Here is a 25544-nt window from a genome sequence, read left to right as displayed (position 1 = left end):
ACGTGAAGTGACTCAACCACGATGTTGAGTTATATATTGAGATGGTTGTTAGGAACTGAACAGCCTCTGGACAGTGATGCACTGAACACCAAGTTAAAAAGTTATGCATATTGGTTTCCAGAAATCAGCTTAATATCAGTGAGAGAAACATCAGGAGATCTCCTTTCATATAATTTCGTTAGTGTTTGCTTTGCATACAAGGTGAAGCCTGGAGGAGAACAAGTGTGTTGTTCAAATGGGACATAACTGGTTTTGAAAGTCATATTCACATGGAGACAGATGGCTGCTGAGATCGATTAGCTGCCTTGATCTTGGCTAAAGAGAATAGTCTGGAGTCCCTTTTGTATTTTAATAAGCAATATGCAGAAGAGGCATTTTGAGTGAATTTGTTTTATAGTACAAATTTATACACCCAGGCATGAGAATTAAAAGCATGGATTCAAGCTAATAGATGGATTACTGGTGTTACATTTGAGTCAAGCTGAATTACTAGTATACTTGTTGGTTGTATCTGGAAAAAGATTTTTTTCTTTTCCTTTGGCTGTGGTAGTTTGCTAATATGCAATGAGGAGTAAGACTAAAATAACTGAAAATCCTGAGGGCTGATGCTGTGGGCAGCTATTATTCTTCATCATTTGGTTCCATATGAATGGTTGGAGCTGAGCCTGACATCTAGGGTTTTCTTGAAAAACCTCTGTCATTTGGCCACAGAGTTTAGAATCATAGAATCATAAAATCATAATACCCTTCTTTAGCTGAATGAAAATAAGCTTAAATAGCCATTAAAATTGGGGATTTTTGGCTTTGTGGCTATCACAGTATGTATATTAAGTCTGTGCAAGATTCTTGCTGCCATGTATTGTTATTTAAAGTTATGTTTTATGGGTGGGAATTTGTCCTTTGTTTCCTTCATGTCCTGTATGTCCTGTGCATTGCTTATGCTTGCCAGCATTCTGTTCCCTTCTCTTGTGGAGTGCTTCAGAATTTTGAAAGCTCGTTGGAGTCCTGTTGGTGGATTACTGACACGCTGGTCTGCATTTTGGTTTTGTCACTTTGTTTGGTGTGCCTACTGACTACAGCAGTAGGAAGGAGATCTGTGGTGGATTCTGGAAAACATGCTTACAGGGGTTGCATCTGATTGTACTCCAAGAAGGAGGGTACTGAGGGACATGGCTTAGTGGTGGATTTGGCAGTGTTAAATTTATGGTTGGACTCAAATCTTGAAGGTCATTTCTAACATAAATGGTTCTGTGTTTTTGTAATCACACTTGAATAAGTTCTTACAGAGTCCTGTTAAATTCTGCCAAATCATAGGAAGGAACTTGGGACAACATTCTTGATTGCTGTATCAGAAGCAGAGATGATTAGCAATGCCTGTGAAGACGTAACCATGGCTAGAGGGAAGTGCCTGTTAGCATTGTCAGTGTTACTTGTGTTTAGTCGTGTGTACATAGTGATTCTGGAAAGACTGCAGAAAATTAGCTCATCTAATCAGAGCTAGAGATAGCTGGTTTTTTTTTCCTGTTTAATTAAGCATCGTGAGATTGAATCAGAATTGTTTAAAGTTGTTTGCATCAGATAATGATTTTTATTAGGACTTAGATATAAATAACAGTATGGAGTTGCTACCATTAAAATAACATGCCATGTTGCATTTGTGGATGTTGCTGCCTGATATGATTAATAGAACAAGTTTTACAAAGCATTTGATATCATTTCTGCTTTGCTGATGGATTAAAAATTATGACTTCACTGCGAAGAGATTTACCAGTAACATCTACACTGTTCACAGTTGTCACACAAATATGTTTGTAGGTATTGCTGCTCTAATCTCCTTACTAAACAAAAAAATACAGACTTGTTCTGTGGCTGTTTCTCTTATAGTTTGTTTTACTTTTGGCTCCAAATTAGACAAGTAAACAAAGCACATTTAGATTCTGGTTGATGCATAAGAAGTCAGATGATGAAAAATCAGATGTGAATATAAGATTACATGTTCCACTTATTTCAGGAAAGTAAGATGAAAGTAATTTTTTTTTTACCATTTCTGAAGATATGCTGTATACATAATCAACACTGAACAGGTACTGTTAACTTACAACTTTATGTAAATGTAAATACATAAACACACGTGCACACCCCTTCCAAGAGTGGGTGCTGCACCACGTCCTTTTGGCAGAAGAATAATCTGTAACTTCACTTGATACTACTTTCTTTCAGTTTCCATATAATTTGTTTTTTGACTGACACACTGGAAGTTCTGGGCACTAGAAAGAATAAAAACAAAGCAAAGCCTTTTTTACCTTTTACTTGTAAGAATTTGTTTTACTTTAAACAGTATTGCCTGACCTTTTAAACCCAAGGTGCTTACAGGTTTATCAGTGAAGGTTGCTAAGGAGGAAGTGTCTTTGGAACATAATTATGTTTTAATTATGCCCTGTAGCTAATGTAGATGCATATTAAAGTCAGCCATATTTCTGTGTATTTCCCTCTGAAACTTTCCTTTCTCAAGCCTTAAATTAAAAATCAGCATATCTGTTTCTCAGAGTTATCCAAGCTTAGGAATAATGACAAAAATCTGCTTTATTTTATAACTGTTTTTCATAAGAGTATTTTTGTTGCAGAAACTTCAAATTAAAAAACCACTAGTTTTTGCATAATAGATTCAGTGTCTTAAAGCAGTATTTCTGAAATGAAATGGATCTGGCATAGACCCATTATTTTTCACCATATTTTTGTTTCATGGGTGTCATTCCAATGGACCTCAACTGAAGATGAGGTACTAGAAAACACTGAAGAGAGAAACATTAAGGCTATAGTGTGCACATAAATATTTGAGGAATCACAGTAATAAGTCATGATAAAAATGTGTGCTCTTTCACTCCAAACTCAATCTCTGTTTCAATTTTCCCAATTGTTCCAGTTGAAACTGGAACTCTGCAGTCTTTGTTGTAATGCCAAAGTTATGGTGGCATTTGCCTATGATTATGCACTTTAAAGTGCCTTAATTTGTTCAGCATTTTTTTAACCTGTTAAAAATGTATGATTTTCAGTTTTCATCTCCTGAATTACGTTAAAAGAGAAAATTTTGGACAGTCTTCCAGCCTGTGGCATGTCTTAGGGAAAGAGAAGAGTTCTAACTATAATCTCTCTTCCAGGACATTAACAGTGCTAGCACAGTTTCAGTGATGCTTAACTGTGCCAGCTACCATAAAAAGAAATAGGATCACTTTTTGTAGTTGTTACATGGAACAGAACAGTTATTACATAGACACAGAAATCTGTATTTAATAATCTAATGTGTGAGCTGGTTGGTGATATGGTTCTTGCAGTGAAGAGAGCAAAAGGAATAATTACCTTTCCTGTACTAAAACTAATTTAGATCAGAGTCTGCTCTGTTATGACTTGTTTTATTCTCAGCAACACACATTGCTGTAGATATTCCATGATGTAGTGTCTTGTTAGAACTGCATGTATAAAAATGACTGTTGAAGCCAGACCTTTAATTTTCTAAGATTCCTTTTGTAGTTTTGAATCACTTGTCAGTCCTTACATTTCATTGCCGTGTAGACGAACTGTACTTGTCAGAAGAGGTTTGTGTTTTATTGGCCCTTGAAGCATCAGCAAAAGTCACTCCATGACATTTTAGAAAAGTAATAGATGGATTTGCCTATGTTGCTGATAAATTTCTAAGTTTAGGGATAGTGAAGTATCTGAGTGTCAGTAAGTATGGAACTTTTAGCAGACTCTTTTGAATCCCTCCTTAACCAAATACCATATACCTCTCTCTAACCATCTGCTGAAAAATGCCTGCTGCACATTGCTGCACACACCACTGGTAATGTATTTAAGCTCTTTGGCTATTTTCCCCAAGTTCTAAGACAAGAGTTAGTGGTTTTTGAGATGCAAATCTTTTCATTTGTGTATTTTTATTACCTTCCAGGACGAGCTGAATGACACAGCAGGTCTCTTCCAGTTTTGTTCCTGTGCTTTTTGAACTGAAGAGTGTTGATAGAATTTTTTTCATCTTGATACTCTTAGTTGAAATAATGCTTTAAAATAATTTTGTCAAATATTTAGATATCCTGAAATTGTGTAAACTGTTTTCAAAAACAAAATCCAGACTTCTGGATACTTTTGTTTGATAATGTTCATGTAATAGCTATAACATCATATAGCTGTCATATTCAGTCTATATTCAGCCAGTAAATCATGGCTACGTTTCATATTCAGTCATCCAGAAAAGCAGCATATTGTATCAAATGTGCACTCTGCTGATATATCACAATAGGCATGATGTAAATAAAAATGTACTTTTGCTTTCCGAATTGATTTAATATTCTGCCTTGTGTCTTTGAAATCTGTTGAATCTCGTGAATAAAGACAGACCAGCTTTTCATACATTATTTGTTCTATGCGCAATTTATGTTTTGAAAATTTAATATATTGATTTAGGAATGGGAAATTACTATGATAAAGCTTAAGTATTTCAACATTATAGGTGTTACTTCTTGAAAGAAGGTTGGATTCTAATTTTGTATGAAATGTACAATGCTATTTAGCTGTGAAAATGAATTCCATAGCATGTTGTATGTGTTAGGCTTTTACTTCTCTTTGCATCCCTTCTTAAGTCCATTTACAAAGAAGAAAACCAAAATGTCCTCAAATATTATATCTTCGTGGATTTTTTTGGGTTTTGGATTTTTTATTTGTTCATTTGTTTTCTGTTTCCCTGTTTTTCTTTTGGTCATCTGCTGTACATGTAGGAGTGGATGGAAACGTGGTCTTTATGGCAAGTCTTGCTGTTTAAATACCAATTTATTTTGTTTTTTAATTTCATTTACTTAATTGTGTTGAATTTGAGGCATGAGAAGTGGGGCAATACTAGTGAATACTAACACTTTTTAAAAAAGAAAACAATTACAATAGCTGAGTTCCTTCTTGTACTTTGCTACCACAGTTATTTCCCTGGTTTTAGAAGTTTACAGCAAGCCCTGAAAATGAGATGTGTGTTACTTCTGAGACAATTTAGAGCAGTCTGGTAGTAGAGCTTCTTTATTCTTCTGTTCCCATTTTCCCTGCAGTCTAGTCATCTTTTAGTCAGAAAAAAAAAGGAAAATAATCTTGTGTATTTTTGAAACAAGCTTTCTTTTGTTGAGTGCAGAAAGGCTCTTGTCATAATTGCTGTCTAGATTTGAAATATGTCTTGATTATAGTGCACTTTGTCTAAGATAGAATATAAAATCATCTTTGTATGCAAGCAATTCTCTTTATTATGACAGCTGATACCTGGTTTTCTGCACTTCTGTTTGATCATTATCTTAAAATGTGATTTTGTCTTTTACTGTCCTCTTGGTAAATTAAAAAAACCTGGTTTTACAGCAGTTTTGAGAGAGAGAATGCCAGTGATCTTGGGCCAAACTGTGCTGTTAGGAGAGCTCCAATATTTAGTTTATATTCAAAAGGGTTAACAAGCATCAACTATCCATGTACTGTTTTGTGTGTCATTGCCTTGCTTTTGTCACTTTTATGACTGCCTCAAAAAAGTTAAGTGTGTATGTTTCTAGAGTAGACATAAGGAATACTTATCAGCCTGAGGAAATTTATTCATTACTCAGTCTCCTTGTAATTTTATTTTAAGAATTGATTTTTTTTCCAGTGATCAATTTATCTAGAAAATAAATCATTTTTTAAATCTTACACTGAGGATTTGCTGACATCTTGAAACATGTGATTGGGACTTAATATCCTTTTGTTCTGTCACTGATCCTTGTCCAAGAGGTTTAACCATATCTCTGTAAAAGGCAGGGTTTTTTGTCACAGTTGTATCAAATTTTGATAACTTTGTCACTTTGGTTGAAGGGATGTTTTTCAGTCACTGAATTTCTTTGAGTGATGCTGCCTCGTTTGGAAATCTGAGGCTTAGGATGAAATTCAAATAAAATTATAGAATATCGTGTGAGACCATTCCTGTTTAGGGAATTGATAGAGCTTGAACTAGCAGTAGGAAATTAGGTTTTGGACTTTGGGTCCCTGGCCAGTCTTCATCCATCTTCTCTGTGAATCTGTAATGCCCACTTCTGTGGTATACATATAAGTATGGATTTCTCTCAGTTTTGATACAGACATACTGAATTTCTTTTCTCCTTGATACACTTTCTCTTTACACTTGCATTATAAACTGTCATTATGATCAGTAGAAATCTAGCCTATGTAGTCAATAGTGTCTAGAGAATGATTTATTTGATGAGCCTCCAGGGCAAATGGAATTGCTCCCCAGACTCTTCTGATTGCATTGACCACCATTGATGATAATGGAAGATGTCTGGGTTTAGATGTTTGGAGTGGAATCCTATTTCTGCAGATGCAGTTAGTTACTATTCTACTTCTGTTGAACTCTCTCAGTTATCAAAATAGAGAGTGGACCCCCTCCCCCAAAATCACAACACTCCCCCAAGAAGCCGCAAGTGATACAAGTGACATTTGCTCGCCATGTGCTGACCAATGCCCCCCAGTCCCTAAGCAGTGACCAGCAGCACCCACACAACTTAGAGCAGTTTCTGTAGTCCCATCAGTTCTTCCTCACAGCTTTTGGTGTGTCCCCTCACTGGCAGAGCATGGGGAACTGAGAGGTCCTTGGCTCAGAGTAAACACTAATTATAAACAACCAAAACATCAGTGTGCTAACTGCATTATTCTCATACCAAATCCAAAACATAGCACCGTACCAGCTACTGGAAAGAAAATTAACTTTATCCCAACTGAAACCATCAGAATAATTTTGATACAGAAAGAAATATTTTGAAATGTTTTGAAGTAGCTAATAAAGTCTTTTGTAGGTGACCAAGCATGCCTAAGAAAAATTAAGTTGTTAGAGAGATGGCTTTAAGATGTATTGTGCTGATAATCTGATGCAGTGTCTTGAGGCAGAAGACAGCCTGCTGTAGTTTGTTTTACTTTTCTAGGTTCAAAGTCTTGGTGTGTGTAAATCTATGAAGAAATTGTGTACATAATTTGTGTATTTAGATAAATTATATGAAGGCAAGCTTAGATTGCTGTAAATAAAAGTCTATGGTGTCAGATTTTTGCTAATTCATCAGCCATACACTGGATGCTCACACGGGTAGTATACAAGGTGTTTGACTGATATAAAAATTTCTGATATAGTATATAGTAGATATAGTAGATGAAGCCATCTCCAGGGCTAAGTGTTTCTTGCCTCATGTAGTTTGATAATCTTGGAACTGGAGGGGAAAACGTTTTTTATACCACTGTGAATTGGTCTGTGCTGACTGCTACACAATGTAGTAGTTTTTCATCTCGATTTTAGGTGTGTCTCTGATGTGTACCTTGGAGGTAGAAATTGGGCTACAGAATGGTAATTTAGGACAAATTTTTGTTGTTGGCAGATAGAGAAGCATTTATTTGTGCTCCTAAATACAACTGTGCTTGCAAAAAGATAGTCTCAAGTTGAGGTTATTTTAAGAATGAGCTGAAAAAAAGAAAAGTTGCTTGGATAAAGGTATGCCAACTAAGCAATGTCAACAGTAATGATTTGAGTAACAGCCTAGGAAATGGATGAAAAAGAGAACCAATTATTTCAGCAGATACACGAACACGACTGTGTGCAATAAATTTATGGATTTGAAGCTGTTATCTATACAGCTAAGCAGTTTTAGACAGGAAATTAGCCAATGATTGCTTAAAAGAAAGGTGTTAAGCCATCACTTCTTTGAATTTTGCAGCCTTGGAACTAATCAGGTGGTCAGCCAAGAAGCTAGACAAAGTTAGTGCACCATTTTGCTTAGTTGATAGACTTTAAATAAATAAGTACTGTAAGGAATAAATGCATAAAATCCTACAAAAATATATAAAAGCACTTTTAACTGAAACATGAAAGTTTTGTGGAAGTGTGAACCTGAGCATACAGGGCTTGCAACACCTTTCAGCAAATTATTTTCCATCCTAATATGCATGCTGAGTATCAGATTTGATAACAAATTTTATGGGGCGCCTAGTTCTATTTACACATACTAATCTGTGAATATGACAAGTGATACAAGGAAGGTGACTGTCAGTGATGACATGTTGCCAGTGACTGGAGTGGCTAGGGAATGTAATTTCTTTTAGCTCTCTTTTGAAAGTGTATTCTGTTATATCAAACTCATAATTTATAGTGCAGACATGACCCATCGTTTTCTGCTTTTTCTGTTGAAAACTTTCCTTCAAAGGAGAGCATACACCTGCCAAATGGTCCTTTTGAGGTACATCCTCATTCCATGTCTAAAGATCATCTATTCGTGTGTGTGATCAGAACTTGTTGAAAAAATCTTTTCCTGAAATTCCTATATGGAATATCCTATCTGGATATTCCTTCCTATCTGGAATATGGTAACCTGGTATTAGGCTATACCAATTGCAAATTTATGGCTTTTAGATATCTGTATCTATATCTATCCCTTTTTCTTTATACCATAGTTATTCTATAATTTATAACTTACCAATTTGTTAAAGCCATGCCCATTCACTTCATACATAAATTGTAAATGTGTTGTAGATTTTAGAAAGCTCAGAAAGCTAAATAGAGGCAAAGTGAGATAGTTCTGATGTGGGCCATACAGTTAAAAAGTTGCAGAGAATCCTTGCTGCCAAGCGTGACCACCAGTAGGTCATCTCAGCAGTGTAGTGATGTTGCTTCAGTATCACTGTTTCATAGTAACTTTGGCAGTTATTGTTGGGATTTAGCACAGCTATGGTGTAAAACATACCCAGCTTTTCTGTGAATAATTTTTTGGTTTTGTATTTGTTTCATCTCAATGGAGACTGTCACACAGAGTACAAGGGAAATGTACTTGCTCCTGCAGCATCATTACTGTTGAGCAAGTTCATATCAGGGTTATAAGATCCTCAAAATTTCTTACAAAAGTCACCAAAAATTTTTGGTGATTTTTCAAATCACTTTTTTTGATTCTGACCTTTTACAGGTTGTTGTCGTAATGCCCTTTTAATAGATTGCAGTTAGAAAAAATGGTAATAGTAGTTTTGCAGGTTTTCAAGCTGTTTCTCTGAAATAGTTTAAAACCAAGCAATTTATAAGCAATGACCCTGCAGTAAGAATGGCCCTGCAAACACCTACATGCCTGTTATGTGCTGTCTATAATTTATTTTATTCAAGGAACTTTATTTGAACCACTTCAATTTGGAGTGTCAGGAAAATAGGAAGGTTAAATAGGAAGGAACAGATCCCTCTGCCTTCTTGTTTCTGCAGATTTCAAACATGTTTAATTTTACCTTGGTGCTTTTTGTATCAAAACAGGTTGCTCCATGTGTTTCTTTTTCCTTTATGCACGTCCTAAAGTAATGGTATTAGGAAAGAATGAGGCTGACCATGGAGTTCATTCCCCAGTGTACAAAGAAGGCTGTTCTGCAGGATGCGTTTTCTGTAATGAAATGCCTCAATTCATGGTTTCTTCCTGTTGAGGATGACCACACAGCCTGTCAGATATTGGCCCTGCTAAAATCCTGTTTCCTTGATCAATGACAAGAAAAGCTGAATCACAAGGATGAGAGAGCTCTCAGTGATGCATGTAAGTGCAGATGTGCCAACTTGCACCACGTAGCTGTGTTATTTTCTGCCATCTGCCACTGCAAAAAGAGAGAAACAAGCAGGATTACAAGAAAGCAAGGAGAAAATATCCAACCTGTCCCAAGGCTGTGTGGTGTTATTATGTAGCTGTTGTTTCTGTTTCCTGCAAGAGCTGCTTCTCAGCATAAAGTAATGAGTTCCGTACTAAAAGTAATTTCTCTGGGCGTTAAGGCAAGTGATGTGAAAAGTACAGCTCAAGATTTTACTATACAGAACTGTTAAAAAGGGGTGTTAATTTTCTAGGAAACTAAGCTGTACCTCCTGAAGCATTCATGATTTGCCTTACCCTTGAAAAAAAAAAAAAAAAGTCTAACTTAATTGCTTGCTCAAATATCCTTTGGTAAGAAGATGAAATGTACTTTCATTCATATTTGAAAAGGAGGGAAGATTCCGGAGCTTCTGGGCAGAAGAATAGGTGGCTACAGGATAACAGATTCCATCTTCAGTTTAACAGGTTCATGCAGAGATTGGAAATTAAAATGCAGGCATCTCTGTATTTGATCTTTGCCCTTTCTCAGGAGTAACCAGACCATTTGCAGCTCCAACAGGACTTGGCCAGCAGCTGCTGGTGCCCTGTGAAGGGGTGGGGAGCTGTTCTCTGGCCCTTCCGAGTGTGAGCACACACCTAGAGAATTCTTTGTAGTGACCAGTTGGTAAGCCTGACTCTGTTGCTAGAAAAATTAATGTTCATTTTCTATTCAACCAAACAGTTTTTATCTCCTGAACAAAAAGGTTGACTAGATAAGAAGGCATATTCCCACCTGCTTGATCCTGCCTGTGGCTATGCTAGAAAACAAAATGCTATTTTCTCTCTTTTCTTCTCCTTTCGGCTTTTTAAAAAATCTTTTAAAGTAGAGGAAAGTCACTTTGTCAAATGCACAGTATGGATTAATTAGTCAATGTTTGTTCAGAGCTTTGGATGTCTTAAGCCTTATTAGGGATGAGTGCTGAATTTTAGTCTTCTTCTTGTATTGACTTGATTATGAGAGCAGCATCTTAATGGAGAAATTTCTTTTTTACTGTTTGAGTCAGGTGCAATTTAGGATTTTATTCTCAAAGTTTGTATATATTTTTCTATACATTTATCATGTATATTTGCATATTATGTTATAGAGTTTCAAGTAACTGTATTTTCAAAATCATTGGAGTGTTTTATATGAACAAACCACAAACATTTATGTTTCTATTTTGTTTTTGCATCTTTAGACCAGTCAAGAGATTTCATAGGTATATGAATATTCTGAAGTACTATTTGGACATCCACAGGCCAAATAAGGAACTGCTTTTATTGGTAGAAATGAGAATATCCTTGCAGTAATAGTGTTAGCAGTGGTAGGTTTGAATGATTTTCTCAGTATATTACATTGTCTTCTACTAGTAAAATATCAGAGAGTAAAAAATTAATTTAAAATGGTTTTTGAGAAGAAACCTTAAGCTCTTATGGGAATTGCCTGTATTTAGATGCAGAATTTGAGATTAATGCTATAATTTTGAATTGAGCAAGAGCAGTTGTTCCTTTTATATATTGTTATAGTTCTTTTTTGAGGCAAAGAGAGACTGAAGAGTTGTAATTGTAAATATGACGCTTCATTATTTTATCATGTTTATGGTTTTTAGAACTTGAAGTATGTTATTTGAAAAATGTCTTATAGTAGCTAATGCAATTTAATGGAATCTGTATATTAAGTAATGTGATTTCTCTACAGATTTTGTCACCTATTACCATGTAAAAAATGACATGGACTCATGTAATTGAATGGTTTCCACAGGACTTACCTAAAATGATATATTGATAGCTTTGTGCTCAGCTGTAAAGATAAATTATTACATCAATGTACTTTAGAAGATTTCATTTTATTGGAAGAGTTGGTAGTCTATTGCTAGGCAAAAGAGAAAATCTTTAATGCAAGCAAAGTATACTTCATTTTGGAACCTGAAGAATTGAACTTCAGTGCTGAAGCAAAGTATAGGTGTAGCATTATACATTGGGAGAACAAGAACGTGAACCTGAGCAAAGAAATCTGTATTTCTGTATTTTTCCCTGATTAGGCAATCAATTTAGGAACATTTATGAGATTTTAAATTGCCATGCTTTCTCCATTTACTAATATTGTGGGGTCCAAAATTTTGATCTTTATATAATCTTTTCTTTAAAGCCATTACAGAATCAGTTGAAAAGACCTTAAATCAATGCAGTTACACACTTCTCTTGAGTTGTATCTGTAAAGCACATATGTGTACAAATGCAAGTTCATGGAATATAAAACTCAAAGCTAGCAGCGAGCAACTAGGTTTTTATTTTCCTCAGTTTGAGTATGTTTGGAAAATTAATTTTGCTATTCAATATTTCTGTTTGCAGAGAAGATAGAATTACTGACCCAATATGTAAGAATTTATTCTTCTGTTTTTATTCAGTTTGACAAAGGATATGCTTACAGCATTCGTCACAACTATGGGAAAGAAGGAAAGAGGACTGATTATACCCCATACAGCTGCATGAAGATTATCATGTCCAATCCACCAAGTCAAGGGGATTATCATGGTGAGTACCTTAAGGGGAAAAACCCCAAGCATTTACAAACAGCAGAATCCCTTGGCTGGAGAAATTATTCCCTCCTGTAGTCTTTTAATTTATGTATTTAATTTCCATACCCTAGTGGTCTTGAATTGTTCTCTTTAGATCAGACTTGATAACTGCTGTTTCTATATACATTGTCATGCAGTTCAAGGCGACTTAAATGTGCAGATGCTTTAAGAAATTACCAGTTAGAGGTGTTCTGAGGTATAAATTGAATTGTACAGGAAGTCAGAAGTTTGCTAGGGTGTTTTTGAAACTCCTACAGCTGTATGACTAAACATGGATAACCTGCACTTACTTCACTGTTGTTATGCTCATACTAAGTTACTCATTTAGTTGTGTCTGAAAACTCACCCTAAAATACAAAAAATCACTTAGGTAGTGGAACTTTCTAAGGCACTTACAATTTTTACAATGGACTTAATATTTTTACAATGGACTATGTTTTTAAAGAACATTTGTCTCTCATTACTGTATTTTCTTGGGTTTGCTCCACAGCTATTAAATGTACCAACACTGTCATTGTTAGTAAAGAACTAACTTAAACTCTTTTCCTGTTAGTGAATAAGAATTGTGGCCTATTTATGGTGGGATATTTTATGTGACTCTTGAGTCTGTGGTGCCCTGATAACTCTGCAGTAGAGTAATTATTTAAAGAAGAAAAAAAAAAGCAATTGTACACATGGGTAATTAACTTTCCTATTAATAAGCTGTTAGACAATTAGGAACAGCTTAGCTGGTCTCTTGAGTGCCTTACTGCACTAACTCCTGAGTAAACAGCCTTGTTTGTGAGTTTGCTTATTTTTTACTGTCAGGGTGCCCATTCCGGCACAGTGATCCTGAGCTACTGAAGCAAAAGCTGCAGTCATACAAGATCTCTCCCAGTGGAATAACTCAGGTAATGCATATTTTGCTTGACACTTTCATTAATAAAGCTCTGCTTTTCAATTTTACTTTCTATTTGTGTAGGAATGCCATATACAATTTGTCAGTATGTATTGTGAAATATTTCTTCTTATAAAAGGTTTATACCAGAATTTTGGCTTTCTGGCTGCAATGCTCCCACTGATGTGATGATTATTATCACCACTTTTCTTGTTTAATATTATGAGTAAGTTTATTTCTATGCGGATAAAATCTAGAATTTTTTTATACTTTGTTTTAGTGCACTGTGATTAGAAAAGAAGTTTAAATGAATCTGGCAGTATTTTAGAGAGTTTATTTTTAATCTTGCAGTTACTTGTGGATGACTATTGTGTAGTCAGTACACAAATGTAATTCTTTTCTGTAATAAATTTCTAAAACCCATACAGTCCTTACTATCTGTTGTGCTATCTTCCTCTGAACAACAAAAGTACATAAAATGCCTAATGAAATTAGGCAGAAATTTTTATCAGCTTTTAAAAAAATCTAAACTTCAATTGAAAAATCTATCTTATATAACAAAAACAATGTAGGAATTGGAAATTTGAGATGTGTCCTGAAGAACTGTGACCCCCACTGCTTGCTCTAGCAAGAACTTAAGGCAGTAAGAGGTTGTCATCATTTTCATTGAAAGAAGATATACTGGTGAGATTTAAGCTGAGACCAAGCAGTTCTATGTATTAACTGGCTGGAACCTGCTTTAGGTTCACAGGAAAAACTTGCTTTAAGTTGTCTTTAGTTCATATGGAATGTCACCACTGCTTGTCAGGAATCAACAAACTGTTGTACTAGATAGAAAAGAATGTGAAAGTTCCACTTAAAGCAGTCTCCCTTGGAAGGATTAAGATACAAATTAAAAAGAATCGTTTTAAAGTGTTTATTGTTCATTATAGTAAGGAAATACTCAAACTTCTTCAAAAGTAGGAGTGTTTTTTCCTTTTTCTTTTTTTTCCTATTTTCTTCTGGTTCATATCAATAAGCATCTATATATCTGAGAGGCCCTAGAGATATTTCCTTTGGCTTTTTTTCCTTATATATACATCAAGAATCGATGCTGGTCTGGGATTTTTATCCTGCTAATCATTGGATAGATTGGTGAGGATTTACTGGCTTAGATGCCTTGCTGTATGTGTGGGTAGGATTGAGGAGAGGTTATTTCTTCAGTGAATTTGCAAAGTAAGACAGTATCTTTATATTTAATGCAGTTCATTTTTTAATGTGAATTGTGATTTTATTTTTGTGGGTGTGTATATGTTTAGGGTTTTTTGTTTGTTTTTCTCTTTGTAAAGTAGAATTTGGATTCACTAGTAGTCTTATATTTTCTTATCCAAAGTGACTAAGAAAAAATGCCTCCATCAACATCTTCTTTGCCCAGAAATGGATGTTGTCCTGTCCATGACTTTTGTGGTGTTGAAGTGCAATTAGGGTAAAGGGCTTTTTGGTGTCCACTCCTAATGTTAAACCAGAAAAGCCACAAAATGATACACCCTCCACTCAAAATGTAATCAAAATAAAATAATGTAAAATAAAATGTTGGCTGTACCTGGGTTCTCAGAAATTAATCTTTTACATTAGACAGTCTTTGAGATATCCAGTAGGAGAAGAGGAAGAAAAATAGTTGCCATCTGTCTCCAAGTTGTCATTATTGCTGCCCCTCCTTTTTGTGCTGTTTTCATGGTCCAGTAATGTTTGTGTGGCTAATAACAATTCAGGATCCTTCAGTCCAGACAGTGGCTTTTATGAGTCTTCTCTGATGTTGATGACAGTTGCTGAGTATGAGAAATGTTTTTTTTCCTTTAGCTCTGTGAGTAGATATCAGGGGTGGATGGTTTACCAGTCTTTCAATGGTATCATGTAACTACATTTCCAATAGCTTGGTCTCAAGATTGGCATTCACTCAAACCATTCACTTTGACTCTTAGACTTCCTGTTAACTCCAGGTGCAATGAGAGTTCCCTTACAGACTGGTAGATCCCTATGGTTCAGAGCTTGACCTTTCAGCTGTGTATTTCAATAAATGGTACGTTTTTTCTGGGGCTCAGGACCTCTTATGCTCGTTCCTTACTCTTTTCCAAAATTCTAGGAATGATGCATAATTTTTCAAACAACTATTTTGAATTGAGCTATTTACTGATGAATTGGTCCCTCACTCGGATTTTCATCTTATGGTTTAGAGTACTCACATCTTCCCTCCAAACCCACAAACAAGGCCCTTCCTTGTCTTTGAAGCTTGTTCCTCATGGCTATTATGTGAGCCACACTGGAGGCTAGTGTCTAGCCCTAATGGCTGTGGTTTTACCCAAGAGACTCAGTTTTCTGGTGTTGTTCCCAGCCTTCTGTTTCTGGGACTGCCCATACTCTTGACATGCACCCTTTCTTTTAAAGTTCATAAGTTTCTGATAAAGATAAAACATTTGACTGCTGTGTGGTAGGAACAAACCCCATGCTGAAGGGCTTTGTTGCAGGACTGGGTGTGAAAAGGGAAAGCTGGATCTTGTGATGATGGTACAGAGCAAATACTGCCAGACCTCACGTGATTTCAGTAGTCAGTCTGAGCATTAGGCTAAACAGTTTTCATTGCATTTATTTTATAGTACTGTCAGTAATGAAAAAATGATCAAAGCATTTGAATATGTGAATCTGCTTGCGATGAAGGATTTGGGTCTAGCCTGTTGTTCCAGTCTAGATTTTCTGATGCTGTATCTGCTGAAGTAATCATCTCAAAGTAATGCAACAGATGACTTACAGGTCTGGACTAGTTATCATAGTACTTAAAGCAGAGAGCTAATCTTGATGTTTATTCCAAGAACTGAATTATTTAACTTGTATTATTTTCAAATTTTGCATTTTCCTTAGGTTAGTCTACATTTGTGATAGTAGCTTTCTTTTTTTCTTACACTGTTTCTTGGAGAAAGAAGCATTAGCTGAGCACCTAATGTGTGAATGTGTAAGTGCATAGCATTTGAATTTTTAGTATGTAATTTTTCATTTCTCTCTCTGATATACTGCTAATTAGGTAAAATCTTAATGAAATCAGTTTCATAACAGCTAATCAATTTGAAGAATATAAAGATTAAAGTATATGTTAAGATATGTTTTTACATATGAGACATTGAACAAGTGCATGTAGTGACAGGACAAGGGGAAATGACTTCAAACTGAAAGAGTGGGAGGTTTAGATTAGATATAAGGAAGAAATTCTTTGCTGTGAGGAAGGTGAGTCACTGCAGCAGATTGTCTCGAGAAGTTGTAGATGTCCTATCCCTGGAAGTGTTCAAGGCCAAGTTGGATGGACATGGGGCAATTGATGGTCTAGTGAAAGGTGTCTCCCTCCATGGCAGGTGTGTCTTAACTAGATGATCTTTAAGGTCCCTTCCAACTCAAACCATTTTATAATTCTGTGATAAATACATCTGTTGTGATGCTGTACTAAATGCACTGTAACGTGTTGCCTGAACATCTTACATATAGGAAGATAGAAATGATGGGCTTTGAATTAGTTATTTCAAAATATCTATTATTTGTTTCAGAAAGTTTTCTTGGAGAAATTACCTTTTCCCAAATCATGTCAATCACAGTTGCAAAAGCAAAAAGTAGTAAAAATTTCTGGTTGTACAAACAGGAGAAACAGAGAGTCTAGACTAGTTTTTTCTGCTTTTCTGTTAGGAGTAAAAGCATTTTTTAGGGAAAGATACTTGTGTCGATGAGCAGCAGATAACTTCAGTAGAAGGCTTGTTCTTTCTCTTAATTTAAAAATCTTTTTTTTTTTCTTCTATAACGGGGTTAAAGGTTTTGATTAAGTCACTCACTGAACTTTGTGTATTATTTTTCAACGGATTTTAATGCTTTGGTGGGTTGCTGATTCTCTACAGAGATGGAAATAAATAAGCCAGTCTGTGCCTAGGCCTCTGATATGGCTATATATTTCAGTGAATGAAGAAAACCCCATCAAAACACCAAACAAAAAAGTGACAAACCTGCAAAAAAACCCACCACGAGACCACCACAGTGAAAAAAACCCTAACACTCTACCTATTGGCCTAATATTTAAAAAGTTTTAGGTTATTGCTGTTTGTAAAAATATTTTCCCTTGCAGCTGAAGAAACCTTCCAGGGAAAGTTAGAAATTAATCATACACTGAGTCTACAGTAGAAAGATTTTCGTGCTGAGTTAATTCCGCAGTGTAAAAAAACCCAAACCCAAACTCACTTTGAGTAAGTTGAAAATAACAGTGGATAATTATAGAGCCCCAACTATCCTTCTATGCAACAACTTTACTTTGAGTGCTGAGGATCTGTAAAAGCAGGTGGCTGCATACATCTGCCAAACATCATCTCAGCCTCATTAGCAGTCAGTAGAGCAACATCAGGAAAGCAAAGTTGCAGATGGCAGTGAAGAAAAAAGGCACATAAGGACTAACAGGGAAAGTCCTTGAGTATGTACCTTTACTTACAAAATAAAGGAATGCAGTGTAAATGGCTTAATGTATGTAGAGGCAAAAGATTGCTGCTGTGAATTAAGCTTTGAGTGGAGGTCTGTTTCTGGGAAATACTAGGCAAAACAGCTGCAAGCTTGCTTTCATTATAGACACAGATGTAGTAGAAAAGATAATACTTATTAGGGATGTTATATCTGTTTTATTTTAATAGAGCATTGCTAGTTTCTCTCACACAGAAGACTCCTTTCTAGCTGGGCTACATTCTATTGCAGTGTTTAACCTGTTTTGTTTCCTCTTAGCAACTTCCTCCCTGATAAAGCAAGTTAATCCACTAAAGTTATTCCTCTTTAAATGTGTTAAATATGCCCTTTATTCTCCCTCCCTTTCATATATGCAGAAGGTGAACCTCATGATGTGGCTGGTTGAAACTTACGTATATACTAACGTTTTTAATCTCTTAGGGTTTATACTAAGAATTTGTCCATACCTGAGTTTGTTTGCTCACTTAAGGTTCTGAGATTTAAAATGTATTTATACATAAATTTAGAAAACGTTTTATTTGTATTGTTTTATTACATGTAATCCTGATTAAATAAAGAAGAATTTTGAGAAAACTGTAAGTATTTATGAACTAGATTGAGTTAGCTGACTTATTTCAACTGGAAAATTCAGGTTAGATAGGTCTGAATGCTACAGAATGCTAAAGAATGTTTCTTTTAACTAACCAACAGACATATAGGTCTTCTGATAATTACTGCATATTAGGTGAAAAATACTTTTCAAGAAACTATATGCATACAACATGGTTAGCATTTTCTTTAAAATAGAGATGGTTCTTTTGTATGGCATAGATTATATTTTAAGGAACAAACAAGCAAATGTAAGGCAATATGAAATCAAGGTCTTTAGAATAGATGAGTTTTTTCAATCTTTAACTACTAATTTTTTTAGTCAATTTCAAGGAGAGAGGAGAAATAAAATGGAAATATATGTATGTACACAGATAGTGGCAGATTTCTGACTTCATTGCCTAGTTGGCCTTGGCTTTTCTGTTTTACAGAAGGTTTAACAGGAGGTTGCAAGAGGGATAGAAATGTAATCAGTTGGACTATTACAGAGAAATAATGGGGCTAAGTACTTTCCTGGCAGTGTGTTGCTGTTTTTATCCATTCAGCAAATGTAATTTATTTATATATCTGTCAATAAATACAAGGCAGCATCCGATAATGGGTACAGCAGGGATTTAAGCTGTATGTTGCTGTGTTTGACACAAAGGTCAACCTTGGGAAATGGCTTGAAATTAACATTTCTTGAAAACTATTTTTCCTTCCATTGAGGCTATCTCTTAATTCCAGCAATTTTCTCTGTTTGATAAGCAGAGCAAGCATACATGTTGATTATATAAAGGAGGAAGGAGGTAATGAAACTTTAAAATATTTCAACCAGCATTGCATTCTGGTGATAAGAATGGGACTTCATGCAGCACAGAAGAGATTACCTGAAGTAGAATTGGAAAGCAAATTGTATTTACAAAAGATGGCATGATTTTCCTAATACGTGTTCAAAACAGCCTATTCACTCACATATTCTGCTGAGCTTGACTAGAAATAGCTTCATTTCAAAAAGGACAAATCTGATTGAAGGTAAAAGCATTCCCGTCTCACAGATACTTGTCTAAAGGATTTGCATTAAATTTTCTTGATGGGAGCACAGTAGTATTTTACTGTGCATCTGCATGAACTGGTAATGTGGAAAATAAAAATACAAATCATGTCCTTGATTGCTTCATGCTTCAACCACTTGAATTGCTAGATTTATGTCTGCAATTATGGAAGAGATGTTGCAATATGATAGTTTGACAATAACTGTCACAATTATATTACCAAAATATAGATTCAACTTCTTCTTGAAGTTAAGAGAATTGAAATTACATCTTAAGGGTTGGGCGTACCTTCCTGTGGTTTTATCTTGTTTTTAACGCAGCCAGGGCGTTTTAAAATGTTGCCAGTTATTAGCAGGATTCGCCCATGTCCTGTGCTGCACATGTCCATGAGCTGTTGCACAAGGCTGTGGTGGAATTCCTGGCTGTTGAAAGTTGTGTGTGTGCTACTTGTGAATCTGTGGCGTTCCTCTCCCTCCCTGCAGGTGCTGGAGCTGGTGAAGGGCATGCATTACCAGCTGGCCTGTCAAAAGTTCTTCGAGTTGACGCATGATGTGAGTAGCTACTTCTCTTTATTCTGCTGTTGTCACCCACTTTGTCTTGAGGAAGGCCTTGGAAATCATGAATGAAGCCCAGAGACTATTTTCAGTTTGCTCATCCATCCTTAACTGTTTTGCCTTGTCAGTTTTCAGTAATTTCAAATATTATTTTGTCATTTTCTGCATTTATATATTGATGTTAATAATACCCTCAACATTAAAAGATGTAGTAAAGTATTATGCTGTCTTCCTAAAAAGGTCGATATTGTTCAGTCTTACCTATTTCAAATAATTTAGCTTTTTCAATATCCTGATTTTAATCAAATTTGTAGGCTTTAATACACTGAGCAAGTTTGATGTGTTTAGATAAAACCTCTTAATTTAATCTCCCAGCATTTACATGGTTTCTTTTGTTAATTTTTATTTATCATTTTTTCACATTTTCAGTCATATGTGATTATTTTTTTTAAATCATGATGAGCATTCTCAGAGCTCTCATTTTCTTAATTGTAAGCAAAGTTATCTTAAAATTTTCTCCAAAAATTTTCAAGATAACCAATGGCCACACTCCATCTCCTGTGTGATTTCTTGATTCAAAGAACCAGCTTTTGCACTGGTTCAAGATTACTTGTCATCAAAAAAACCCCCAGTGAAGCACAACTGTTCTCATAGCTTTGTTCTCTTCACAAACCAAAAAATGGAAACATCCCTTTCAAACAGCAGACTGTGGAACAGCCTTACTAAGGATATGGAAGAGGTTTAGATGACCCACCCAGAGGCATTTATGACTTACTTTGTTGTTCTTACCGGTTTTCACAATTGATTTAAGGGCAACTCTTTGCCTTCACGTATTTCCAGCAGTCATATGCATGAATCTATAGCAAAAGTGTACCCTGAGCCTGTGTCCAGTGTTGTTTTGGCACCTGTATTTTGAGAGGAACACTTTGTCTTACTGTCTTTGAAAATGTGAGAACAAGTCTAATAATCTGGAAGGAAATTCAAAATAATGTACAATTTCAAATTTAGGTAACACTTGATCTGTATAAGCTCATGTCAGTAGAAATAATATTTTCTCAAGATGACTATAGACCCCAAGGTCAACATTCATCAAAAGATAAATCAGTACTGTGCATTTTAGGAAAGCTGTCTTTCCATCCTTCTGTAGGAAATTCCAGAAAAGCATTAGTTTTTATCAATTTTGTGGTGATATAAATATCTGTCTTTGCTGCTTGCATAATCATCTTTCTGCTTTGCTCTTGGTACTATTTCAGTGAGAGAGAGCCGAATACACAGACACTTTGTTTGAAGGGCACATGCTTATGATGGCATTTTTTTTTACAGAATTTAGCTGCTCAACTTGTTACCAGCCTGCTTGGACTGATTTTTCTATTCTCCAACTGTATGCTTTATTAATTTTTAATTTTTTTCTATGGGGAGGTTAAAGACATATCTCTGAAGCTGGTGACCTTTACTTGCAATCAAACCTTTGCTTCCCTGTATATCACTAGCAGAGTTTTTCAGTGAAGGAAATTTCAGATCAATTAGCATAACTTTGATTGTTTTTGAGCAGGGGAACAATCATAAGTAAAATTTTCATGGAAGTAATGGACTCGCTCACATGGAGAATTTTAACTTAAATTCCGTAGAACTTTCACCATGGAAGTGTTTGATACATGTTGGGAAGAGCCAACACATGTTGATGTTGCCTGCAATTTTTAAAAGTTATGGTGTGTATGTGGGTAAGATTGACTGTGAATGCCTTTGTAACAGAGACTTGTTAAAGATTTTATTTCTCTAAGTTCACAGGGTCAGCTTCAGTAGTCTAGTGCTTGGTACCAAGACTGTGCTAGTACTTGTGGCTGGAGCAGAGTGAGAATGTTTAGATACATTTCTTGAGGAGGGTGTGATGGAGGTTGTGTCTTTGCACTGTCAGTGCTGCTGGTTCAAATAGCATGGGCTAACAAAAAGTTGATGCCCTGTATGTTCTGTGTAAACTGGACTTATTAATTTCAATGCTACATTTCTCCTGAGCTTTGGTTTCACTTTTTCACAGCCACAGAGCAAAAGCAGACATCATTTATGTGGTCCAGTGCATGGACCTGGCAGGAATTAAGATACAAGTCAGCAGTTTGTTAACTGTTCACTAAGTATGTGAAAGGTAAAGCTGTAGTACCAGGATTGCTCCACATGTTTTTTCTCTAATACCAGCTGTAGCATTATCATCTGTCATTTTAAAAGTTTAAAACCCAAAGATGTTACAGCTTCAAAATGATTATTCCAGGATTTTCAAAACAATATTTGCTATAGCAGGAATACTAAACTGGAGTTTGTATGAGAGCCAGTGTGTGCAAAATGTGCTGAATGCAAGAAAAGTCTTGTGTTAGTATCACCTACTCAGATGGATTATACAGTTGTGTTGGAAGTGGCAGGTCTTTTTGCTTGGCTAAAAGCTTGCATTTTTAAAGCTTTTGCATGTTAAAAGGTTAAAGTATTGACTTCACAGAACATACTTTTTTCTTTGGGTGCGGTGGATTCCAGACAGATTTACCAATGTGAATTGACAAAGCTGATAGAGAAATCTACTTTCTCTATTTCTTGTAGTAAGTCTCAGCTATCTTACAACTAAGTTAATGAAAAAAAAAAACCACTTCAATTTTCCTGTTCAAATTTCTTGTGAATTTCCAGCCAGAGCAGAGTATTTTCATTCAGGGAAATGCTTACTGAAACCTGTTGAAAATTACAGAGAACAGATTTCTTTCTATATCACTATATCACAAATGAAGATAATGAAAAAATCTTCCTGTTTCTTTCTTGAGGCTTTCTCATCACAAAAAGTTGATGGTTTGAATGGGTGGAATTCTTTTAATTAAGAGTTGTCTAAGCTTCATCTGATAGAATTTTATTTAAGTAGCATTCAAGTTTGAAAAGGAAAAAACGGTACATGGAATCATGCAACAGTTTTAACTAACAACTCGTAAATAGCTTTTAAAAACCCACAAATTAAATCTCCCAAATACCATCAATCACCTCTGAAAACATGGTTGTAGGCTCCAATCTTACAGTGAGCTGCTTCCACAGCTTATTCCAGACTGTTGAGGAGAGAAGAGGGTAGAATAAAATTAAGAGTTACAAAGTGACTCTTAAATTGGTCTGAGGAGAACTGAGATTTTAAGGTTATAAAAACCAGAGCTCATTAAGAACCTCTAAAAGGAAAGCCAGTTTTTCACTATATCACTTATTTTTAAGCCTTTTTCACGTAAAGTAATTTAGTTCCCATGTAATGAAAATTGGAGCATGGATGAAAGCTGGCTGGCTGAAACTCATCCAGATAAGACTAAAATCAAATTCAGTGATGACTTTGGGTTAGGTTTTCTGTTTTTTTGTTTTTTTGTTTTTTTTTTTCGTTATGGCTTTGAGTACCAAATTAGAGTGCTAGGACTGTTACTTTTAAGATTTTTCAAGCAAGGTTACTGACTGCAGTTGCTAATTTGTGTCTGAATTAGATTTTTTTATCCATGTCACCCTTTTCTAATGGAGCTAAGCTAGGCAGTGGTAATGCATTTAATCAGGATTCAATTTAAAGCACACACTGATCCTCTGCTTTATGATTATTCACAAGCAGCTGAAATTTAAATTGATGGCGTTTGGCATATTAAATTAGCCACAGTATGTCCTCAGGAGACTCTTGTGTGTGTGCAGAGTTGCTTATTATGCCTGAATTGGCCCCTCCCTTCTGGGGAATAAAGGAATATAGTGGGAGCAGAAATTTACAGGTATATGACTCTTAGTCTTCCATGGTGTGTTGTACCCCATATTTTGTAAGTCTTGCAATGTATTTTAAAAGCAGTATTTTTAAAAAAATGTGCCTAGAATTCATATGCACTGACAGGCAGATGAAGGGTGCAGATTGCCTCGAATAGGAGGTTAAAGTACATTTTAAAGTAAGCATTTCCAACTTCTGAGCCTCCTGAAAGAAATACAAAAGTTATAACTCTGATTTGTGGTAAATACATCAGAATAGCTTCATTTTAAAGCTGAAAGCTTTGTTCATTTAAAATATTTGATGAGCATTAATTGAATGTTCATTTATCAAATAATTCCAGAGCTGAAAGAATGCACCTGCTAAGTAAAAAGTAGTAATGTAGATCTGCTGCACCTTATGCTGGTTTTCTGTAATCTTTCCCACTGAAGACTCAGTGTTCTTTGGTACCAGTTGTGGGTCGAGTCAGGATGCTGATGGTGGCACTGGTGGAGCGAAGATAAGCTTAATCTGTGGGGCTTCTGTCTTAGCCCACTCCCATGTAAATATTGCATTTGTGCCTTCTGGAAAACCAGGGAAAGACATGAAGCTACACTTTTCCATTTGCAGTTTCACACTCACTTAACAGCTAGTTTTATACTGTGCAGTTGCTACAACTTCTAGCAGTATTTTCCACTTTCATTTGCACTCTAGGCTTCTCCCAGTCCCTCTTTTGGGTGGGGAAGGTCTGTTTTAAGGTACAGGTTCAATAGTCCTACATCTCTAGAGATGCCATTTTACTTACATGTTTTTAGATGTTTTGGGGCATTTTTTTTCTTTACTATAGTAAAGACAGTGTGAAATAATGTTTGAATGTGCCAGAGTTATTTTATTTCTACAATGAAGGAAGAACATTTCTGATGAAACTAGATTTGTGTCATGCTAACATTTACTGAGACATTATTTACAAACTGGTGCCTTTTTCTTCAACAGAATTGGAACTTACTAAATTGTTAATTAATCTCTTCTTGAATATGAAAAAGATGATTTTTAGAAATAAGTGCAATAACTTGGTGTTCCTTTCCTTTTATGTGCAGGTTGATGACATTGGATTTTCTTTGAACCATCCTAATCAGTACTTTACAGAGAGTCAGAAGCTGTTAAATGGTGGTAGAGAACTGAAGAAGGAATTCAATAACTCAGGAAACTTCCAACAAAAAAATAATAGTCAGGAAAGCATAAATTCAAGTTCTACTCTCACCTCTTCAAATGCAAAAACTGATACAGAACTGGAAGGACTGGAAGCATACTTCACTGAAGACTAAGCAGCTGTGTTATTTGTGTTATTTTTTCTTTCTTTCATTCTTTCTCTTGTCTAGCTGGATTTGTCCTATACTGAAGAATATACACTTCACCACCTGGAAGACAGAAGCATTTAGTGCTTTGAGTAGGCTGAAAAAATGAAAGATAAATATTGAGGCTGTAATTGCATCCAATATTTATTCTTAATGCTTTAGGAAGCTGTGTTATAGGGTGTATTTAAGGATGGGAAAAGAAACTGTCTTCACAATTATTAGGTAATTTTTGTCTAACTTACCGTTTTTTGTTTTCTTCAAAAAGTTCAAATAGTTTTATCCTCTTTTGTGGTCACTTTTCTATGTATCATCTTAATAAAAAATTGCAACGCAAAAGTCTTTTATATTTTCTTTTCAGCTATATTGGGATGGTAATTAAGTAGGAGTTTTTATGATCAAAATTACTCTCTGGAGGAGTCTGTCTGTCTCTTCTATATGAAGAGCTGAGGGAAATCAGCTTCCTGATTTGTACCTTGACACTAAATTTAGAAGGCTGATTTTGATACTTGGAAGAGAACATAATCAGAGTTTAGACACCTGTATGTAAGAAAGTAATAAAAAAAAGATATTCTACTAACTGACTCATCATGACGAAGCAAAAAGCTTATTGGCATGTATTTCTTTTAAAGTTTCCTCAATGTCTGAGTGTGATTGGAGCCTCCTCT

At 35.4% G+C, this 25544-nt stretch overlaps 1 protein-coding gene across 1 annotated transcript in view; it reads left to right on the top strand.

Moving 5' to 3' along the window:
• Positions 1 to 25215, top strand: part of PRIM2 (DNA primase subunit 2) — an 89016-nt gene extending 63801 nt beyond the window's left edge. Inside the window, exons 10-13 of the mRNA XM_014892784.2 lie at positions 12062 to 12188; positions 13040 to 13122; positions 19732 to 19800; positions 24622 to 25215. Coding sequence (XP_014748270.1) covers positions 12062 to 12188; positions 13040 to 13122; positions 19732 to 19800; positions 24622 to 24849 — 507 coding nt within the window. The 3' untranslated portion in view covers positions 24850 to 25215. The remainder of the gene's footprint in view (positions 1 to 12061; positions 12189 to 13039; positions 13123 to 19731; positions 19801 to 24621) is intronic.
• The last annotated feature ends 329 nt before the right edge of the window (positions 25216 to 25544 follow it).

Source organism: Sturnus vulgaris, chromosome 3 (assembly GCF_052056855.1).
Source record: "Sturnus vulgaris isolate bStuVul1 chromosome 3, bStuVul1.hap1, whole genome shotgun sequence".
NCBI classification, from domain to species: Eukaryota; Metazoa; Chordata; class Aves; order Passeriformes; family Sturnidae; genus Sturnus; species Sturnus vulgaris.
Note: the sequence above shows the minus strand (reverse complement) of the source record. Positions and strands in the feature narration are given on the sequence as shown.